The following is a 22,727-nucleotide window of genomic DNA, read 5'->3' as shown; positions in this document are numbered from 1 at the left end:
ATTTTTTAACCTTGCAAGTTTCAAATTACAGTGCAGTTTCTAATAGGTTTAATAATATGTTTTGACTTCTTGCAAAACTTACACCCACTTCCTTTTCCTCTCCCGCTCAGTTGACAAGCACCAGGTGCAATGATTTGGGCTTTACTTTTGCATGAGCTAAATAATCTAGTGTGAATGACTAGAACAACAAACACCTACCCTCTTCACTGTAAACCAAAGACTAGGCTTGGGATAGTGTAATGTCATGCCTAGTGAGGATAAGGTGCCTAGTTATGCCATACTCTTAGTTCAACACAGTCAAGAACCCAAATATCCTATTATGTTGAAACAACTTCTTATAGGTGGTTGCATCATTTAGGCTCTTCCATTGCATGGCTTCTCTCCCTGTCACCTCCATTTTGAATTTATAAACTGCCTTCTATTTCCTTCTGCCCACATTGCTCCAATCACAGCTGCTGGAATGGAGAGCCAAACACACTTCCCTCTTCTGCTCATACCTGGGAGGCTCCAGCACCACAAAACCTCCTTGACCGACCCATGGTTTCAAATGTCGCCCGACATAAGTTGATGTCAAGGCTCACCGACATGAAAATGGATGGAAATATAAAAATTACATTATTTCGGTCGACATTTCCTATATTTCAGAAATGTCAACCAAATCGGTCTAGTAACCAAAAAAAACAGTTTTTCCTATTATGTCGACAAGATGTAGACTAATGTACATTAATAATATAATATATTAGTATATTATATTAATATAATATAGTACATTAATATAAATTATTCCATTAATAATTTCTATTTAATATTTCAAATAAAATATTTATAAAAAAGAATTAAAAAATAAAAACAAAAGAATAAATTAATTACTTTATAATATAAAACATAAAATATTTTTCAAGTAATAAAATATTAACTAGTTAGTATTTTTAAAATATTTATTAAAATCAGAAAATGTTTATTAAATTTTATAATAAATCACATTCTAAATTTAATATAACAAATGAGAATAAATTCATTAAATTTTATACTAAATCATAATTTATTATAAATTTAGTATTAAAAATCGTAATAAATTCATTAAGTTTTATAAGAAATCAGAATTTATCATAATCTTAATAGTTAATACTACAAAAAGCACAAGCAGTTTATTAAATTTATAATAAAACAAAATGTATTATAACTTTAATATTTAAAACATAAGAATAAATGTATTTCTATTTACTAGTGTGAAATAAATATATTAGACTTTTAATAGATCAGAATTAAAAATAAGAAAGGAAAATATCGGATAACCTTGTAAAAACATTAAAATGCATAATAAATTAGTAAATCGTCATTTACTAATTTGTTATTGATCTTAGTTTCTTAGCTTTATATAATGGTTGGGAATAAGATAATAGTCTAGAAATATGTATTAATGCTTCTTTTATCATTTTACAAAATATCATTGCATATTTCCACATATTTCATAATATTTTCACAATGTCTTTAATTTTTACAATATTTCCCCTCGACATTTCCGACATTTCCAACATATGTCCTATATTTTGGTAAGCGACATTTCCATTGACATAGACATTTTAAACCTTAGACCGACCTAGGCATGGATCAACCCACTCCCACAGCCTTAAGAAAATGCCACCAAATCCAAGAGAACCAGACAGTGAATGAAAATGTGGTCAACATCCTCTGTCACCTGTCCACATAAATTACAGCTAAAGTCAAGAAGCTGCAACACTCTTCTAACCAAATTATCCTTGGTCAGACATGTGCCCAACACTGCAGCCCAAACCAATGCATTGATCTTTGGCAGGAAGTAAGGATTCCAGATTCATTTTTCTGGGAGACGACCCAAGCTACTTTCACATAACTTGAGGGAAAAAGACTTAACTGAAAACATGCCATCTGCACTCCACTTCCACCACCATTGGTCCTCCCAGCTAGGATCCACCACCGCTCAACAGCAAGAGCAACCTACCTAGCCAATCTCTCCACCTCCCAGTCCTGGAAACCACATCTGAACTACAGATTCCAGATTACGTTCCTCCCCAGAACTTCAAAACAGTGAACATAAATCTCCTGATCTTGGGCAGCAGAAAAAGCCAAGAGAAAGTCTCAGCCAAGGGGAGGTCAGAGCACCAGGAGTCCTTAAAGAACCTCAGCTTGACACCATTTCCCACCTTGAAACTAATACCCCTAAAGAAGATAGGAAATTTTCATTATTTCTTACTAAAGGAAACAACTGTGAGAGGGCAAAGATACAATAGTGATCCAAAAAGGAGAGCTTGGTTAAAGACTTCAATTCTTCTAACAACCAGCCCTCTGTTCCAGTTAACCAGGTGGATCTTCTCCTCCGTCCAACCGCTCCAGAGGAAATCTCTTTGCAGCTTTTCAATTCTCCAGGCCACTTTGACTGGAATTAGGAACAGGGATAAATAGTAGGCTGGACGATTTGCCAATGTGCTCTTTATAAGAATAGTCCTTCCACCCAGAGATAAATACGTATTCTTCCAGGAGGCGAGTTTCTTTCCACACTTTCCAGAACTGGCTCCCAGACAACAGCTGATGTGCATTTGGCTCCCAAAGGAAGGCCCAGGAACTTTGTAGGGAGGTAACCCACATGACAAACAAGAACTGCCAAATCCTCCACATTTTCCATGCTCCCTAGCAAAATCAACAGGCTACATCAGTTTTCCTTTAAGTCAGCCACAACTTCAAACCAACAAAGCACACCCAGGAGCCCTTCTAATTGAACAGCATCTGCATTAATGAAGCAGAGAGTGCCATCTGAAAATTGAAGAACCTACACTTTTTCCCCTTCTGGAACCATTGCAAAACCTTCCCATTGCCCTGCCTCTCCAACCAGCTTGATGAATTGGGTCAGGATCTCTATCAAACAAATGAAGAGGAGAGGCAAGAGGAGGTCACCTTGAAGAATGCCTCTGAAACTCTTGAAGAAACCAGCAGCCTGGCCATTCACAAGCACAGAAAACTTAGGTGAGATGATACAAACTTTTGTCCAGTTCCTCCATTTCTGCCCAAAAATGAAAAGTGAAGAAAAAAATGGGTCAAAAGAAGTGCAAATTCAGGGGGTGAGAAGAAATCAGTTACTATGGGCATATTTGTAAAATGGGGCAGAGGGATTTGGAGAGAGATAAGAAAGTGTATCTCTTTCTATTTGTATACATATCAGTACTCAATTATTCTTTTTTATTAATGAAATTTAACAGCAGTTCATCAAAAAGATGAGAAAAGTAACATAGTTGTGATGTTTTCAGGACCAATTCGTGTTGGTGATTCTTTGAGGCATAAGTGATGGTAGTGATAGAAGGTTTAAGAAGAGAAAAAGATCTGAACATACAGAAATTAGTCATAGAAGGGGATTCAAAGGTGGTAATAGGATGGCTGATGAATTATGAAGTAACTCTCCGGATGTATAGAAATAAAATTAAAAGGATTAGATGGTTGACAAGGTCTGTGATGATGAAAGTGCAATGAGTTCAAAGTCAGCTAACTCAATGGTTCAAACTCTATCCAAGCAAGGGGTTTTGAGGGATCAAATTTTCTAGGCTAAGTTGTAATATGTATGAGTGGGGAGAGGGCTTGGCCTATGTAAAATTGTATATATTATTCTCTTTCTAATGAAATTCCTGTTTATCAAATAAAAAATGTAGAGAGGAAAATCATTGAATATGAATTTCATACTAAAAATCAAGCAAGTGCAAGCTTAGAGAGCAAATGAAATAATAAGCTCAGGAAAATCCTTCAAACCTGTGGTATAGGTAGCACAGCAAGAAAATCAACAACAAAATACCGCTGCAAATACCGCTGAGCAATCTGTGCAGGATCTATTACAAGTTCACCTCGACCAAAAACCCTAGATGATGGTGCAATATAAGCCGTGCGGAATTGGAAAAACATGCGAATAACATAGAAGGCATCAACCATTGTCCGCAGTGTTGTACTTGTAATTGCTAATTTTTTATCTATACCCAAACAGTTTGAATTTTTATCAATAACTGGAAGATAAAAAAATAAAGGATCCACTGATACAGCAAGAATACACGATATGACAAAGAGCTTATTCCACATCTGGAGGAATTTATCTTGGGGGTCAAATATCTTCTTCTCTGACACTTTAAGGTCTTCTGGAAACACTGCACGAGTAACCCCATACCGAATGGATCGACCTAGTGACAACAATCCTTCTGAACCCTTCCTCATTCCCATCCTAAAGGAATGAGATGGTCCTGATGGAGTATTAGTTGCACGACCAGCACAATTCAATCCCTCAATGTTGAATCCGCATCGGTTCACTCCAGCATCTGATGACAATGATAATCTGGAATCCATGTCGTCCAACCTAAACCCATAAGAAAGGAAGGAAGCATGTAAGTACCAAAATTAGTTGCCAAGTATTATAATACCAATTTCAGTCCAATAAAAAATTAATAGAACATAACATAGGTGCCAAATTTCAATTCCTTTCTTTCTATCCTAAGAAAATCATTCACTCATTCAGAAAATTTATTTGTATTCACTATGATTATCCTCATATACAAATAAGTGCTTTAGACAATGGCAATATTTAGGTTGTCATCCATCCATCTATGTCAAATGGCCAAAATTATATTCATGTGCAACATCAATAATGATAATTAAAAAAACTAAACAGGCGCCTAGGCAATGGATTTTTTTAAACTAAAACCATATATTCTAGGGTAGTTCTATAGGTTCCATAACCATCTTTCCTTAACAACTATTCATAATTTTCATAAGAGAAATATAAATTTCATGTTTAAGTCTAGAAAATCAACATTTTATGAGAAGAAAAAAGAACAAAGGAAAGAAACTTTAAAAAATACAGGGGCTGAACCCCTACTTTTCTTATAGGAAAGAAGAAAAGAAAAGGTGGAAGAAGATGTGGAAGAAGAAAATGTGTTGATTAGACAAAATTTCAAGTTCTTCCCTTGCCTATCGGTTCAGGTTTTGAAATTTTTGAGGGTTCAATCAAGGATCAAAATTTTAATTTGATACGCCCCGTATTGGGTGTATTGTATTGTATCTTTGGGGTCCCGATACCTATTTACAGGTATTTTTAGGGACCCATTTTTTTAAATAATAATATATATATATATATATATATATATTTAAAAGTGAAATTGAAAACCAAAGAAATAAAAAGGGGGAGTATCGTTACAAGACAAGAAGACTAAGCATACTAGAGACACTTGTTGAAAGCCTTACCCTCATCTCATACCAGCTTGATCAAGAACAAGAAGGGAAATGCAAATGTACAATTATAGGAGACTCTTCGGGACTCCTTTCCCAAGTTGATTTGAAGTCCATTGCAGTAGCAGCAGTGAGAACTGAAATGGAGAAGTATGGACAACTTATGAGTAAGAAAGATTTAGCCAGTTCTAGTTCTTCAGACCGGCAACACAGTGCAAGAGCCAACCACACTACTTCCTTTGCTCATACAGGTAGTTCATATGCGGTTACAAATCATGCATCCACCTCAAGTAAGGAAGGACCTCCTTGGATTATAGACTTAGGAGCATCTAAGCACATGACCAATATATCTACCCTTTTTAGTTCTTAACATTTGTGCTCTGGTAGAGATAGAGTCCCTACAGCAGATGGTTCCCATATTCCCATTGTCGGGAAATGGACATTTAGAGTGACAAATGACATTACTTTATCCTTTGTCATACATGTCCCTAGACTCCATACTAATCTTCTTTCTGTAAGCTCCCTAATAAAAAATTTGAACTATTCAGTGACCTTCCTTCCTGGTAATTGTGGTTTGCAGGATCTAGAATCAAAGAGGACGATTGGGGGTGATCGTGAGATGAATGGAGTCTACCTTTTGGATGAGATTCCAAGACCTCAAAGCCATCATGATAGTAGCAGCAATAGCATTGGATTAGAGTCAGTGAGTGAAACTATGCTCTGGCATAATCGTTTGGATCATCTTTCTTTCATTTCATTAAGGTCTTCGCTTCCAAAGTTGTTTGAGTCTGTTCAATTGTCTAGTTTGGAATGTGAAAGTTGTCAGTTAGGAAAGCATTGTAGACATTCTTTTAAACCAAGTAATAAAAGAAGTTCCTTTGCTTTTGATATTATTCACACTGATGTATGGGGACCTTACCACATTTCTTCCATGGGTGGTTACCATTATTTTCTCTTTTTGTGGATGATCATACACGACATTCTTGGATATATTTAATGAGATCACATGATGAAGTACCTATTTTGGTGTGGCAGTTCTACCAAATGGTTCTCACGCAATTTGGAGTGAGGACTAAAGTCTTCAGACCAGATAATGCTAGAGAATACTTTGAAAAGGACTTGGCAACATATTTTTTGGAGCATGGTGTGATTCATCATAGTAGTTGTGAAGGTGGCAAGAAGCCTTATGGTGTGTGCCTCTGTTCCTATTCATTTTTGGGGGGATGCAGTTCTCACAACCATGTATTTGATTAACCATGTTCCTTTACACACTTTGGGGTTTAAGGCACCTTTTAGCCTACTTTTTCCAGATGGGGAGATATTTCATATACCGTTGAGAGTCTTTGACTGTGTTTCCTTTGTTCACATTCTTGGTCCTCAGCACAAGAAATTGGATCCAGAGACCAAGAAATGTGTTTTCCTTGTGTATGCTCAAAACCAAAAGGGGTGTTGTTGTTATGATCCAGTGTCGGGGAGCAAGTTGGTCACTATGGACGTTACCTTCTTTGAGTCTATTTTCTTTTTCTCGGTTGGTTCTCCTCAGGAAGAGTGTCTGTGGAGAACTCAACCTCTCCGTCTTCCTGTTTCATTTATTCCTTCATCTGATCCATCTATCCCACCATTAGCAGCTCAAGTCCCATTGCCTAATCCACTATGGCCAGCATCACGGTTCTATCAGCGCCGCCAAAGGAGGGTTGACTCCACACATGCTCAAATAGAAGAACATGCACCACTCTCCATCAGCCCATCTAAAATCCAGATTTGGCTAATACAGTTCCAGGTATTTCCCTTGAGCATGATCCCGTTATTTCCCCTGTGTTTCTATACCTAACATTGTTGTTGCAGTTGATCCTACTAATCTTGATCTTCCCATTGCACTCCACAAAGGCAAGAGAAAGTGTACAACCCATTGCATTTCACACCATCTTTCCTACAATAACTTATCACCCTCCTACTGTGCTTTCCTTTCTTCCTTGGACTCTGTATCTATACTCAGGAATGTCAATGACGCTCTCTCCAAACCTAAGTGGAAAATAGATATGCAAGAAGAAATAGAAGCATTGGTTAAGAATCAGACATGGGAGATAGTTGATCTTCCTACAAACAAAGAGACAGTTGGATGCAAATGAGTGTTCACTATGAAGTATAAGGTTGATGGTATAAAGAGGTACAAGGCAAGGTTGGTTGCAAAAGGGTATTCACAAACCTATGGTATTGATTACCTAGAGAGTTTTGCACCAGTTGTTAAGATGAGTTCAGTTCAAATATTCTTGTCCCTAGCAGCTACCTGTTCATGACACCTACTCCAGCTTGATGTTAAAAATGCTTTTCTTAATGGTTATATGCAAGAGGAGGTATATATGGACATTCCAATTGGCTTTTTTGAGAATGTTGGTAAGGGAAATTTTTGCATGCTGAAGAAATCACTATATGGTTTGAAACAGTCACCTAGGGCATGGTTTGACAGGTTTAGAGGGGCACTTATCCGTTTTGGCTTTCTTGAAGGGTTCCTACCCAGAAATACCAGCAACACAAGAGGACTAAATAACCAACCTTCCTTTGAGAGTATCAGCCAACCATTCACTGCTGAAATCACCTTCCTTGATGAAGAAAACTGTGCGCAGCAGAGAGCAACGAACTGTGATGTCTCAGGCCTAGGGCGAACTAGCTCTCTCCATTAACCAACTAGAAACGAAGAGGAGGGTGTCACAAGCACAGCTGAGATGCTTTGCAAGCGGAAGCAGGTCAGAAACCTTGCTCTGATACCATGTTTTGGAGCAGCTACAGTAGTCCGAACCAGTGAAGAAGGAAGAAGAAGATGAGGAAGAAGACAAGAAAAAGAGAGAACAGGAGGGTTTAGTCGAACTGATTAGTCTCCCATTCAGTCGACCCCCTTGTGTTTATTAGGTTCTAATTACACTTACAAAGACTAAACTGCCCTCACTTAAGTGTGGGGCAGAGTACTCTAATAAAACAGCCACATAAGCAAAGTACTTAACTGACATAAGATTACTAAATTACCCTTATTCGGCTCACTCTAACAAGTAGATATGTTAAGTAGCAATATTATTGTCCGCCTAACTACCTAACTTGATTACCACTTTGAGCCAGCTCAATATTCATTCCAAACATGAAGTTAAATATTAGTTTTTGTTTGTGTAATAGATTATTTGCTAGGTATATAAGAACCATTTGCATTTTCTATGAATTCAGATTTTTCTTTAACTAATTCTATCATGTAGTTTTGAATCATAAGGTTTACACTTTACAAGACAGCTCCACAACCTATTAGTTTGTCTATAACCTTAGTTCCTTAGCTTTGTTTAATGATTTGGAATGTGATAATTTTAAAAGGTTTGTTGTGCTTCTTTTATCATTTCATTAAATATTATTCTATAATTTTGTACATTTTACAATGCTTCCACCATGCCTATAATTTTTACAATCTTTCCATGTGATATTATTCCATAATTTTGCATATTTTACACAAGCATGCACGGAAAGATGATGAAACTAGGATATAGGACAAAAAATGGAAATAGGATGCTTAGTGGTACATGACCTGACACCCTTTCTATAGGCAATAGGAATGTCAAGGTCATCAATAGCAATAGGTTCAAGAACATCATGGGGAATGAAAGTACCTAATTAGGAAGACAGATTTTCCTCCAGAGAGTCTGATGGCATTGATCACACAGTCTTAGGTTGTTCCACATCTTTTGAAAACGTAGAAAGACACAAAAAGGAGCCAAAGGTGTAGGATCTAGGAGGGAAGGAAGGTGGATCAGCGGAACCTATTTCTCCTCCACCACTTGTTCTCCCCTTGAGGAAAAGCAAGAATGATTCATGGTCAAAGAAGGAAACATCCATGGACACAAAATACCAATGGGATACTAGGTCAAAACACTTACAAGCCATTTAAGATGACAACTAACCAAGGAAAATACAAGGCATAGACTTAGGGTCCAACTTACCCTAACTAGGCAAGAGATAATGAGCAAAACTATGACACCCAAAGACATGCATAGGAAGCAAAAAGAGGGTGACTGAAGATACAATAGTTGATGAGGGGTCTTATATTGAAGTATTTTGGGGTGGGAGGGCATCCAATTAATCACATATGTAGCAACAAATACAACATTCATCCAAAATTTTTTGGGAACATTTGTATGAAGGAGCATACCTCCAACAACTTCCAAGAGATGGAGATTCTTCCTTTCCACTACACCATTTTGTTGAGTTTTTGCACATCAACTACAGTGAAGGCAATGCGAAGCAATGAATTTATTTAGATCCCCATGGAAGTCCTCTTTTGGGTTGTCCAACTAGAATATATGGATCTCTATATTGAACTAAGTAAATACCATAAGCTAGAAATCTTGCACAAGCTTTGGAACCTATTCCCTAGAATGCATTGGATAAACCCATGCATATCAAGAATAATCATCTATCAAAGTAATAAAGTATTTGTAACCACATGTAGAAGGCACAGTAGTAAGGCCCCAAACATCATAATAAACAATTTGAAAGGAAAATTTGACCTTTTATTACTTGAAAGAAAAATTGATCTACAATGTTTACTCAATTGACAATTTTCACATTGCAAACTAGACACCAAAATAGACTTAAACAAATTCAGAAGTAAACACTTCAAAGACTCAAAAGAAATGTGACCATGACAACTATGCCAAAGGTAAATTTGGCTCTTATTTGTCTAACTCAATATGTTACTTGACTCAGATGCCATAAGTCTAGCTTTATTCTCCAAAACATATAAAGTCCATTAACCATGGTTCCTCAACCAATCATCCTCTTGGAGGTCAAATCCTAAAAAACAAGAATGAGGGAAGGTCACACAATAGTTCAAAAGATTGAGTAATGCTGCTAATAAGGAATAAATTTATAAAAAGTTTAGGAACATGCAAAACATTAGTAGGGAAAGACCATGAAGAAGAGAGATCGTTGACTAGAAATGGTAGAGAAGGATCCCCCTGCCTGTCACACTAATGCAGAAGAACAGAGGTATCCACTCCATAACTAATCTTTACCTTTCCTTTAGAAGAGAATGCCACTTCAGTCCATGTCCTTGTATCCTTATGATGTCATTCACTGAAAAATCTTTGAATATATCAAGTGTCTTCATCCAATGTGCCGCTCTAATTTTTATAACTTCACAACTTTCCTCTTTCAATCTACTTTTCTCATTAAATATCCTTCCATTCCTTTCCTCTCAAACAATCCACACTATTGCATCCCAAATTGCTTTCCACATAATTCTTCCTCTCTTTCTTGGTTGTATCAGGAAACATGGGCAGAAAAGACTTGGCTACATCCTGTGGAGAGGTCCACCTACCACCAAAACGAGAAAAACACAATTCCCAAATTCCAAGTACAAAAGAGCAAGAAAGCAGCAAATGAGATAAGGATTCACAACTTGCAAGGCAAAGGAATCACATGTGAGGTGGCCTTCTTTTCTGAAGCATATGTCACAGGTATTTACATTACCCAGGAAGACCCAACAAGGTATGAGCAGTCTCAAGTAAATAGCAATTCTTTCTCTCAACAACCCCATCCTGTTGCGGAGTGTGAGTGCAAGATGATTGATGTATGATTCCTTCATCTTTAAGAAAGATGTTTAAGGTACCCTCGAAGTATTCAGTTGCATTGTCTGAGAGAAATTGCTTAACCTTTTTGCCAAATTGTGTCTCCACTACCTTACAAAATAAAGTAGTAGTCCTTTAGACATCATTTCATTCTTACATCAGATAAATCCACATGCATTGGAAAAAGTCATCAATGAAACTAAAAAAATAGCAATGACCATCCACAAAGACAACGGGTGAAGGATCCCACACATCAAAATGGACTAAATCAAAAGGAGCAAAAGTTTCATTAATAGACTTCAGATAAGTGCTCTTACAGTGTTTTGACATCTAACATATCTCATGCAAAAGATTCAGTAATGAGACTTTATTAAACAATTCGGGAAACAAAGCTTTCAAAGCTTCAAAAGACAAAAGGCCAAGTCTAGCTCTAGCATGCCACACACACACACACAAAAAAAAAAAAAAAAAACTCTAGAGATCAGCTCTTGACTATTTGCAAACATCCTCACTAGATGCCTGTAGAGAAACACCAATATCTTCATTCAGGTAGTAGAGACCCCCAGCTCCACAACCACTCTCAATTGTTTGTCTCATCAACAAAGTTGTAGTAAAACTAGGAACATGTAACACAGATTTCAGGGTAAGTTCCTTCCCTGAGAGTGATGTCTCCCTTCCTAGAAATAGTGGAAAGAGTCATCAGAAATCTTAACCTTATCCTGACTAGGAGTAAGGTGATACAAGAAAACAATGAAGACATACTGGTCATGTGCTCAGAGCTGCCAGAGTCGATAACCCATGAGTATGGTGGAGGAGGTTGAGTGACGTTAAAGGCAGAGCTATACCTGACTTAGTAAATGAAGAGGAAGCAAATGAGGATTGTTTCAGCCAAGCCATAGCTCGGTTAAGAATTTCTACCTCCTCAGCAATAAAGTCAGGAAAGTTAGGGTTGGGAGTAGTACTCTGTCGCTAATGAGTAGAAGTACATGAAGGAGCATTCTTCTTTCCACTATCAGCCACATTTGATATAGCCACATGACCACCACCACTAGGATTTTATATGGTTTCCGTCTTTCTATAACATAGTTGGTTTGAGATGGGAGTACAGAATCCAACATGTGTCTTTGGTATGTTTTTCTCTTCCACGAGTACACTTCAAGTTTCTTTTGTTACCATTTGTATTTCCTTTACCAATGCCTGAAACCAGTGCTGATTGTTCAGTAGGCTGAAAATGACTTCTTCTCATCTCTTTTCTTCTCAGTTCTTCATTTCTGATTAAATAGAAACATGCTACAGATAAGGTAACTCATCCCTCCCTAAGATTTGGGAACGAATGCTCTCAAAAGAGGGATTTAGCCCTGAAAGAAACATAAATATCCAGCCTTTCTTAATCTGTTTATCATGATTTTCTTTATCTTTGGTGCTCTCCCAGTCTAAAATCAGATGATGACCAAGTTCCTCCCAAAGACCCTCCAAAGCTGCAAAGTAGGTGGCCATAGTGAGGTTCCTTGGTTCATAGCTTCAATGTCCTGGTTCAACCTATACACCCAAGCAAAATTCTTTCTCTGTCCATAGGTTTTTTGAAGCATGTCCATATTTTATACGCTGTGCTGTAATGTTGTATGTTATTGCAATCTTGGGTGTCATAGATTGGAGAAGCCAAGTCATCACAATGGAATTCTCCTTACACCAAGATTTATACTCTAGTTGATGAGCCTTTGCTCAGTGGTCTGTCCATTAATGTGTCCTTGCATTCCTCTAATAATAATAGCAAGCTTATCCGAAATAGCCCATTCAGCATAGTTGAACTCATCCAACTTAATGTTGGTAACTTGAAAGGTAAAGCTGTCAAAAAGAGAGGTAAGAGCAGCTGTATGCTGGACAGTTTGGGAGGAAAGGAACCAGCGTACTTTCCATGATAAAGAAAAGAACAAATAAGCCACCATTGACTTAATCTATGTTAGGGTGATTCACTGGGTCAAGTCTATGAAGCTATTTGAAGGATTCTCAGCAGGAGATATCATTAGAAATTGGAAAGAAGTTGCCTGGTCCGCTCGGTTGATTAATTCCCCAGCTCCAACTTGATCTCATCCAACTTTGGGGTTCACTAAATTGAACTTTGATGGCAGCAGCGAAGGAAATCCAGGCACTTCAGGTATAGGTGGAGTGTTTAGGGATGAAGGTGGTCGAGTTTTGGCCATGTTTTCAGGACCTATAGGTTGGGGGTATTCTTTGAGAGCTGAAATTTCAGTAGTATTAGAAGGAATAAAAAGAGCCAAACAGATGAATATTAGGAAATTGCTAGTGGAGGGAGACTCTAAATTGACTATTAACTGGCTGCAAAAGGAAGATGTTAGTATGTGGAAATTCTCGAATGAAAAAAAGAAAATCTACCAGCTTACTCAAGACATGCAAATTCAGCTTCAATGGTCAAAAAGGAGTGCCAATTCTTTCGCAGACTGTTTAGCTAAACGAGGGGTGGGAAGAGCTAGTTTCTTTTGGGCTGTGTTGTAATATGATGTTTTTCTTTTAGGGTGGGGTAAGAGTTTTTACCTCCCCTCCTGTTGTATCTTCTTCCTTCTCCTTTATTAATAAAAGTTTCTGTTATTGATCAAAAATAAATTAATAGGACGAATCTCTCCTGATTTGTTTTCCTTTGAGGAAACCTCACTGGTTGTAGATATTCTTGACAGCAGGTACTAAATGTCACACCCAACAACACAAGAGCAAGGAATAAAGAAACAAATACAGCAAGGGAGAACGGAAGACCCAAAACTAGGAACATCCCAAGGAAAAACAGTTCCTAAAATTTCAAAAAGAGGAAAATGTTGCACACTAATAATTTTCTGAAGTAGAAACCTCAAGAATGATTACACTTCTTGGTGTAACAAACGTTTAGCTATTTCCCCTTTGCTGCAAAATCCTTGACCTGAACTCAAGTCTCACTAGTGGTCTGTGACTGCTCCTTTTCTTACCCTAATAGGGCATAAACAATATTTCTTAGGGTTTCCTTGTTTTCTCTTCCAAGGAGAGACCCTAGAGGAAGAACAGGTGCTCTAGGAGCCCACAAACAGTCTAGAACTTCAGCTCCCCTGGGTTAGACAAGATGACAAGAACAGCAAGAAAACAAGAGAAGAAGCTCCAATTCTTGAAGAGAAAACTTCTAGAGCTCTGATACCATGTAGTTTGTTAAGGAAGAATGAAGAAGAGAGAATGGAATAGTCAAAGTGTTTTGAGAATGGGGTGGAAGATTTCTCTTCTGCTCTACCCAGAAAAATTTATATTAAGATTTAAAGAAGAAAATTGCATAGAATCCCCTTACTAGGTGGGCTGAGAAAAAACAAAGAAATACATAATATATAAGCCCCGTCCACTACTAACCAAAACAACATTTAAGCCCATTAACATATTATGTCTCACAACACATACCCAAGTAAGTAAAAGGGAACTCTCCAATTTGGCAACCCAATACAGGTGCACATTATTCTAGCTGTTCCACTGCTGTTTCACCAACTCTAAATATAACACTCATTGAAAGATTCACTTTCAAGCTTAATAGCATCTCAAAACTCTCTAGGATAGCTATTAGATTCAAGACTTAATCCACCAACACATCAAGAAAAAATGTGTGTCATCCACATATTATAAATGTGAGATACATGGCCCATTATATCCCACCTAAATGCCTCTATTATTCCCAACTCCATTCCTTTGTTCAATAAGACATTTAGCACTTCACAACCACCAATACAAAAAGCAACAGGGATAAAGGGTCATCACGGATTAAAGAAAACACCGTTAATAAGATCAGATTATGGCCTTATAAAGGGTTGGTTAGAATTTGTTGAATCAAACCATCATGTTAGATCTCCCAACAAGTAGAGAATAAAAGTCTATCCAGCCTTCTAAGGATAAGAGGATCTTGACCATTTGACTAAATGAATTTGTCACCTGATATAGGATCTAGTAATGCATTTCTTCTTATAAAAACACGAAACTTTCGTATTCTTGCCATAACTTTGTTTAGGGGTGAACATGGACCAGGTTCCAGGACTATGTCTTTATATTTGAAGTATTAAATATATGTAATATTTTATATTAAATGGCATATAATATAGAAGTTGTGCCATACATCATATAATGTAAAATATTCTATATAATATGTACTGTAGGTGTCATATTATAATATTTATGTATAAAACATAAAACATAACATGTAATAACACATACACGTGTGTGTTTATATGTGCAGGTCAGGCTGAGCTGAAAGTGATTGCCCCTAACTTAGTTCTCCCACCCCCCCCCCCTTCATATCATTCAATCATCTGGCCAAGTTAAAATCCTCACTGAACATCAAGGAAGATCCCACTGTTGATGTGCTCCTTCTAACTCTTCCCTCTCCCCATCTTCAGTATGTCCATATTTGTTTGAGACCAACCATTCCCTCCACAGTCTTAAGACATACATATGAAAAAATAGAAAATATACCTCTTCCCCCCACTTCAGAATTTAGCCTTCAATCCCACACTATCACCATTCTACCAGCTAGACCTTCAACTTATACCTCCACCCATTCACCAGCATCAGATCCCCAAATTTCAACTCTCAGCTTCACGTCAAAATCCTGTAGATTGGTCTCTTGTGGTAATAAGAATTTTATCTTGTTGGTTCTTACTAAATCTTAACATGCATTCTTCTTCAAGCATCACCAGCTCCCTCACATTCCATGACAAAAACCTCATTGTTCGGCAAACAAAGCCATGTTATATACAAATTCCCTTTATTTATTTCTTCACCACCCGATCTTATCAATTTAGATAGCTCCCTATTTTTTACCCCCTTCTCCCCAACTAGCCAATGCTTTGATTCCTGTAAATCTTATACACCCTCAATTTTTAATCTAATTAAACCTTCTACAATTTCTCCTGCCTTCTGTCTCTTCAAAAGCCTCCTAGCAAAAGCTCCTCCTCCCCAATAAAAAGAAAAACAAGGATTTGCTTATTTGTATCTCCCTCTCTAACATTCTTTCTAGATTATACTTTGCATTCAAAAAGTTCATTTTATCTAATGCTATTATTCTTTCTTTTTTTCTTATAATTGAATGGTGATTTTTTTAACAAGATGAGAAAACTATTACAGGCATCCCAAGGAGAGGCATGAGGTAAAATAATGCTCATGTTTCTTGTTACCCACTTGGCTTTCTTTAAGAGGTCCCTGTAGCACCAAACCCCTGAATTCGAATCAATCAGCCAACCCACAACAACTAAACAGTCTCCTTCAATTATTAAATTCTCCACTCCAACTTGATGTGCAAGTTGAATACCTTGTAGAACTGCTAAGAGTTCAGCCCCATTAGAGTCTCCCAAACCTACTGGACCAGAGAAAAGAGCTAATATGTTACAGTCCTTATCTCTCAACACCTCTCCTATTCCAAAGGGTCCCTGGGTCACACTGTCTACTCCCATCAAAGTTCTATAAAAAAAAAAAAAAAACAACAACAATCATCCGCATTCTATTCCTTTACCATTCATCTTCTCACCTCCTATGCATCAGAATCAGTGCCCACAAATCTTCCTACCAAACATGCTTCAAGAAGACTCAAATGCTGAGCTAGTTTTCCTACAAGTATTCGCTTTTTTGCCATAGAAAACAGATCTTGCAAATGGAAAAGGAATATTTCATTCTACAAAAACTTCACCCCCATACTCCATCAAGAACCCCAGTTTCCAAAATTTTGAGGCTTCTTCACAAGCAATTGAAACTAGTACTATTTTTGAGATAGCAAGAAGAACCTTAGGGTCTTAAGCTTTCTCAAGAAAGAGCTCCCAGGAAATTATCACACCTTATTAAAGAGGCACATACTTTATCACCTAGGATAAACATGTCACTCCAATGAATGCCAACATTCATAAATGCTTTAGGAAATAATCTACAAATAGAAAGGCCAAAATAGCAACAATGTACCATGGATTCTATAATCCTTGTACCATTTTTTGATGTTTTATAGAAGTTGTGGATTGGATATCCTGGTGACTTATTCTTGCCATGGGATTATTCTAGTTTCCAACTTTCTATACTCTAAGGTAACCTTTTTCTCATTCCTGACAACAGAGGTATGTAAAGTAATTCCCAATGACACAAAATTGCTAAAAGGGCCTGTCAAACAAAAAGATAGTGCTTGACAAAAAATAAAGTATTGTCCAAAATGCTAAAAAAAAAAGATTTTTCATATCCACATTAAAAAGAAAAAAAGAAAAATCTAATGATAGAAGATACCCATACATTTTTTACCTTACAAACTTCTCTTTCTGGCCATCCATAAACTGTGACTTGTAACCACAATCTAACATTTTGTGCCACTTGGCAATCAAATCAACACCAGATCATAGAACATCACAAATTTTCTGTCCAACACAAGTTTTAGTTAGAAACAATTCGGTCAAATTAGTATATGGAAGTACCAAATACCACCTGAACAAAATTCTTTTAATGCAAACTTAAACATGTCAGAGGACGGATGCATCTACAATGCCTCTCAAACACTTATGGTGCTCAAGGAGCAAACTATAATCCACTAATCCACCTTTTGAGGACATATGAAATTAATATTTACAAGTGATAAAACCAAAAAAAAAACACAATCCCAGCTAGAAGCCTAGAACAGGAAGGAATCCTGCCAATTAACTGTTTCAAGTGTTAAGAAATTTAATTTTTTAATTAAAATTTTCCCCAACATAAACTTTTGATGAAACTCAAACACAACCAAAAATCGACTTTCCAGGGTACAACAAGACATACACCTTGAGATAATTTCTCCATCTCCGTATGACGCTAAACGTATATACAATGAAGCTACAATCCCAACAGCTCCTGTCGAAATCCCTCCCCATTCAAATTCAAAAACCTGTTATTGTCATTGAGAACCAGAATGAATTACAACACCAGAATTTTATAAAAGCTTTTAACAATCAATTTGGATAAAACTCTTCTAAAGTAGATTGCATTACATACCAAATCCAACCCCAATATCTCTATCCCAAGCCCCATAAATGTCAATTGCCACAGTGAATCAAAATTACCAATTTATGCTAAACCAATGAAAACACCAATGCGGATTAATGGTTCTGTTGAGAATATGTTTTGTTGGTAAGGGCTTATTTGTCTCTTTCATTTATTTGTATATGGGCACCAATAACTAAGGTCATATATGTAACTTGGTCACCTAATCTAAATTCTTCTTTGTGGGAGTGAACAGTAACACACCACTTATATGAATGGTTCTTTCTCTTATTCTTCTTCTTCCTCTTCTTCTCTTCTTCATCTTCTTCCTCCTTCTAGCCTACATTTTACAACTTGGTATCAGAGCAAGGATGTCCAAAGGTTTTCTCCTGAGGAGCTTCATTGTCTTGGTAGCCTACCGATGTCACACACTACCAAATGGCGTCAGTGAAGGGATGAGAGATTCATCATATGGATGGCCGAGCCCTGTAGGTAGGTTGGGCGAAATTTCAAAAATTTATCTCTCTCATGTGGGAATCACATTCCCTATTTTAGAAAACTGCATTTTCAAGGATCAATCTTGAACCCAAACCGAATCAGATCAGAAACCAAAAGGTAGGAGAGGGATATACCTGAATGGAGTAGTAGTAACCCCCAATGAAGGTGTTCATGCCCAAGGAGAATACCAAAGATTGCTCCCACTGAAGATGACACAACATAGGATGGAGCAGAATCAGCAGGATGGTTCTTCAGCAAGAACCGAATTCTTTAGTAAGAACTCGACAGAGGGCAGGTGAGCACGACTTCTGATTATCTTTTCTCCCAAAAGATAATATCAAGAACTCTTCTTGATCGCTCCTACAAGTGGAGATCGAACTAGCAAAGGTGGCAAGAGTAGAAAAAGATAGAAATCTGAAGTAGTCGAACTGCAAGATTTCTTTCTTGTGATCTGCGAACCAGAAGATCTCTCTTCTTTTCTGTGTGTTTTTGGTTCACCCCTTGCTGCTCTATTTATAGCCTTTAAAGAAAGGTTCTCCTAATCCCATTAGGAGTTTCCGTATCCAAATCTTGTATTTGGATCTGGACTCTCTTTAAGAGATAAGGATAATCCCTTGTCTTATCTGCAGATAAAGATCAACCCTCCTAATCTAATTAGGAGTTTCCTGATACAAATCTTTATTTGGATCTAGACTCTCTGAGTGGATAGGGATAATCCCTTATCCTACCTGCTAATCTGAATCCCAAAATCGCCCTTTTAATTAATCACATTAAGCTAGTTAGATTTGGGCTTTAGGCCCATTAAGTCCATTTGCTCACTTACCCACCTATTTGTTGCCCAATTGGATATCCTTGTGTGGCGTGGGACCCAAACATTGATCTACACATCAGCCACATGGATTCAGCCCAGCCTTTGTTACAAGACCTGGCCGAATTCACTGTAGGAGACAGTGAACCCCTGAGTCCATCACCATGGGCTCTTAATGGGCCCAACATTTACACTAAATGGTCCTTGGGTCAAGCCACCTTATAAAAACCCAAGGACTATGGGCAGATGCAAGATTAGCCCACCAAGTATTACCCCCAATGGTCTTACACTTAACCTCTCAGCCCATAATGATCAAACACTACCCGACAAGAGATGACCTCTCCCTCGGCTGCAAGGAACAGTGTTGCACTCTCTACTCACATGAATCCCGGGAATTAAAACATTTTGCAAATATTTTGAAACCATAATATATATGTATATCTCTATATAAATATATTTTGCAAAACAAATTTCAACGGTTGAAATCAACTGCCGGCATCCCCGATCATTCACTTTGTCAGACAAAGGGGTTGATCCTGTCACTATGATCACCCACTCAAATGAATTCTCGGATTGTCCCAACATACCTAGGTTTTGACCCCCTCTAAGGATCTCACTGATTGGCATATCAAAGACAGCCCAATCCGACACCTAGTGCAGTATCATAATCGAGTCTAGGGATTAGGTGTAACATTCCAGTTTTGCCCATCTATCTCCAAGGTCCAGAGCAATACTGGAATTCAGGTCCTGTTCAGGGTTTCAAGAAAACCCACACTGCATGTACCTCAGGTCTCACCCTGGTAGTTGAGACAAGCCACCCCAACCAACTTGGCGGCACATCAGTGTTAGCCTTGGCAGGGTAAATCTCCCCAGATCTATCCAACGGTTATGAAGCTTCTAAACTAACACGAGTCTCATAAGTGTCCAGTTTAAGGGTATTACACAGAAACACACCATAATAACATGAATTAAATATGTATTTTATTCATTTACATTAAATGTCATAATGTACATCATTCTGATTGGAGCTAAGAGCATACACTGTCTAATAGTCAGCAGTTCATACAACCAGCAACAACTGAACTTTGTTTTGGTAGGATTTGATGTGCCTTCTTTTAGAAGAATCTTGATATGCATATTATGGGTGTTTGAAGGTTTTTAGATATTTCTCTGTACTTTTTGGACTGAAATTATAGAAAAATTCAAAAATGGGTTTTTCTACTTGTTTGGTAGATGTTTGAATATTTAAGATATGCCATCCAGGTCAGCTCTAATTTCTCTAAAGAAGAGGAGTGGTCTCATGTTTTTCTGAGCCCTAGGAAATTATTGGGGATTTATTCTTCCCTTCTATTTTGCTACCAATTCCTTTTTTTTTTTGCCCTTTTTACTGCTAAACCATGATTGCACTGAATTGTTGGGCTTGTTTTTGGTCCAGTTGTGACTAGGGTGCCTTGAAAGTGGTAAGAGTGGTGTAACCAAAAGTTGTAAATTATGGAACCTCCCAAAGATATTCAGATTACCACCAGTGTTCTACCTGGAAGTGTTGATGTCACTAGTGGGATGGTAATTGTTAATGTTAGATTAACACTGGTTTAGTACTAGGTCTAAAGTAAGGAGGAAAGAGAGAAGAGATGAGATAAAAAAAGGGTTCGGCTAGAAAGAAAAAGATCACTCTCTCTCAGTCGACCCACCTTTTATTTATAGTTTGTACATTAGAATATAAAAGGCAATAATGTCCCTCATGAAGTATGGAACACACAACTTAAACACAAATAAACCAGGCAACTCACCTTTAGTTAAATCACAAAAAACTAAACTACCCTTATGCTACCGACTCTAACACTCCCCCTCAAGTTGGTGAGTATATATCATATAATCGCAGTTTGTTACATATGTAACCACTCTCCCCTGACTTGACCCTTTTGTAAACACATCTGCCCACCGGTTACCTAAACTCACATGTGTCGAATTTATCACTTCATTGATCACATTTTCTCTCACAAAGTGGCAATCAACTTCTATATGCTTTGTTCTCTCATAAAAAACTAAGTTAGAAGAAATGTGGATTGCAGCTTTGTTCTCTCATAATAGTTCACACGTAGTATGTGTCATGGCCCTATATTTAGCTTCAGCACTGATTCTTACTACTACAGTTTGTTTCTTACTCTTCCAAGTCACCAAATTCCCCCCAAGTAAGGTACAATATCCTATAGTGGATCTCTTATCAGAAACAAATCTGGCCCAGTTAGCATCTGTGTACCCCTCTATCTCAAGAGTTCCTCCATTCTTGTATAACAATCGATGGCTTGGAGCTCTCTTCAAGTATTTGACAATCCTTAGAACTACATCCCAATGCGGAACCCAAGGATGTTGCATAAATTGACTTACTACACTCACTGCAAATAATATATTTAGCCGAGTAATAGTCAGGTAGTCCAACTTACCCACCAATCTTTGTACCTCTCAGGATATTCAAACTCTTCACTTGCATCAGTACTCAACTTGACATTTAGTTTCAAGTAATGTTGACTCTCCCATTCAGCCATGATATTCTGTTGCGGGGTGCAAGGACAAGAAGCTTGATGAATTACACCATGTTGTTATAAATATTGTTGAAATGGTGTTAAACAATATTCTTTCACATTGTGTGAATAAAGAATCTTAATATGAACACCAAATTGGATAAGAATTTCAACATGGGATTTTTGGAAAATAAAGAAAAATTCTCTTTTGTCTTTCATAAGATAAACCATTTATCCTTGAATAATCATCAACAAAAATTACAAAATACTTGTAGCCATTATATGACACAATTTTATTTGGACCCTAAACACCTGAATGAACTGACGAAAATGGACTCAAAACATGACTATCAACCCTAGGACTCAAGGGAACTCTATGATATTTTCCAAACTAACACAACTCACAATCCAAAGAAAAAAGACGACTTAATGACGGAACTTTAGAGCCTTAAGAGACGGATGACCAAGTCTGTAATGCCACTAGAGAGAAGTGAGAGAATATTGAAGTGCTACTTTCGAACCACCACCATCAAGGTAATACAACCCACCAGCTTCATACGCTCCACCAATCTTCATCATCGTCTTGAGATCCTGAAATACACAAGAAGAGGGGTAAAAGGTGATGGAATAATTAAGAGATTTAGTGAGTCTATTAACAAACATGAAGTTAAATGGAAATTTGGGTACATATAAAATAGAGGATAAAGATAAAAAAGTGAGGTCAACATTACCAACACCACAAATAGGAAAAGTAGAACCATTAGTTACGATAACTGTTTGGGATGTGAAAACTGAGAAAAAGAAGAAACACACACATGGAGTCCCAATCATATGATTAGAGGCTCCAGAATCAATAATCCAATGTGAAGGTTTGGATGCCAAGCAAACCATACTTGAGTGATCAAGGGTAGTTATGTTCTACTAAGAGGGAGTCTGAAGAAATTTCTCATGCTCATCACATGGGACGTTCACCATTTCCTTCCTAGAAGCACCTGTAGATGTGGAAGGTGTCTAATCAGCTTGTTGATTCTCACTAACTACACCACCACCACTAGTCACAGC

At 37.4% G+C, this 22,727-nt stretch overlaps 1 protein-coding gene across 37 annotated transcripts in view; it reads right to left on the bottom strand.

Moving 5' to 3' along the window:
• Positions 1-22,727, bottom strand: part of LOC148873551 (putative cyclic nucleotide-gated ion channel 5) — a 124,917-nt gene that overhangs the window by 84,714 nt on the left and 17,476 nt on the right. For 7 of the 37 annotated variants that reach the window (XM_088964095.1, XM_088964107.1, XM_088964113.1 and 4 more), the window contains exons 3-5: positions 22,214-22,256; positions 17,639-17,742; positions 3,775-4,366 (exon numbers count right to left, since the gene is read on the bottom strand). In XM_088964095.1, the coding sequence (XP_088820221.1) occupies positions 3,775-4,366; positions 17,639-17,742; positions 22,214-22,222 (705 nt within the window). In that variant the 5' untranslated portion in view covers positions 22,223-22,256. Of the gene's footprint in view, positions 1-3,774; positions 4,367-8,879; positions 8,899-9,418; positions 9,440-10,283; positions 10,950-17,120; positions 17,243-17,636; positions 17,743-22,213; positions 22,257-22,727 lie in introns of those variants that run through there. The other 30 variants (XM_088964114.1, XM_088964106.1, XM_088964111.1 and 27 more) reach the window with 16 other exon arrangements.

The sequence above is a fragment of the Nelumbo lutea genome, chromosome 1 (genome assembly GCF_056320005.1).
Source record: "Nelumbo lutea isolate HS-2025 chromosome 1, American lotus-T2T, whole genome shotgun sequence".
In the NCBI taxonomy this organism is placed as follows: Eukaryota; Viridiplantae; Streptophyta; class Magnoliopsida; order Proteales; family Nelumbonaceae; genus Nelumbo; species Nelumbo lutea.
The sequence above is the reverse complement of the archived record's forward strand: the minus strand, read 5'-3'. Positions and strand labels throughout refer to the sequence as shown.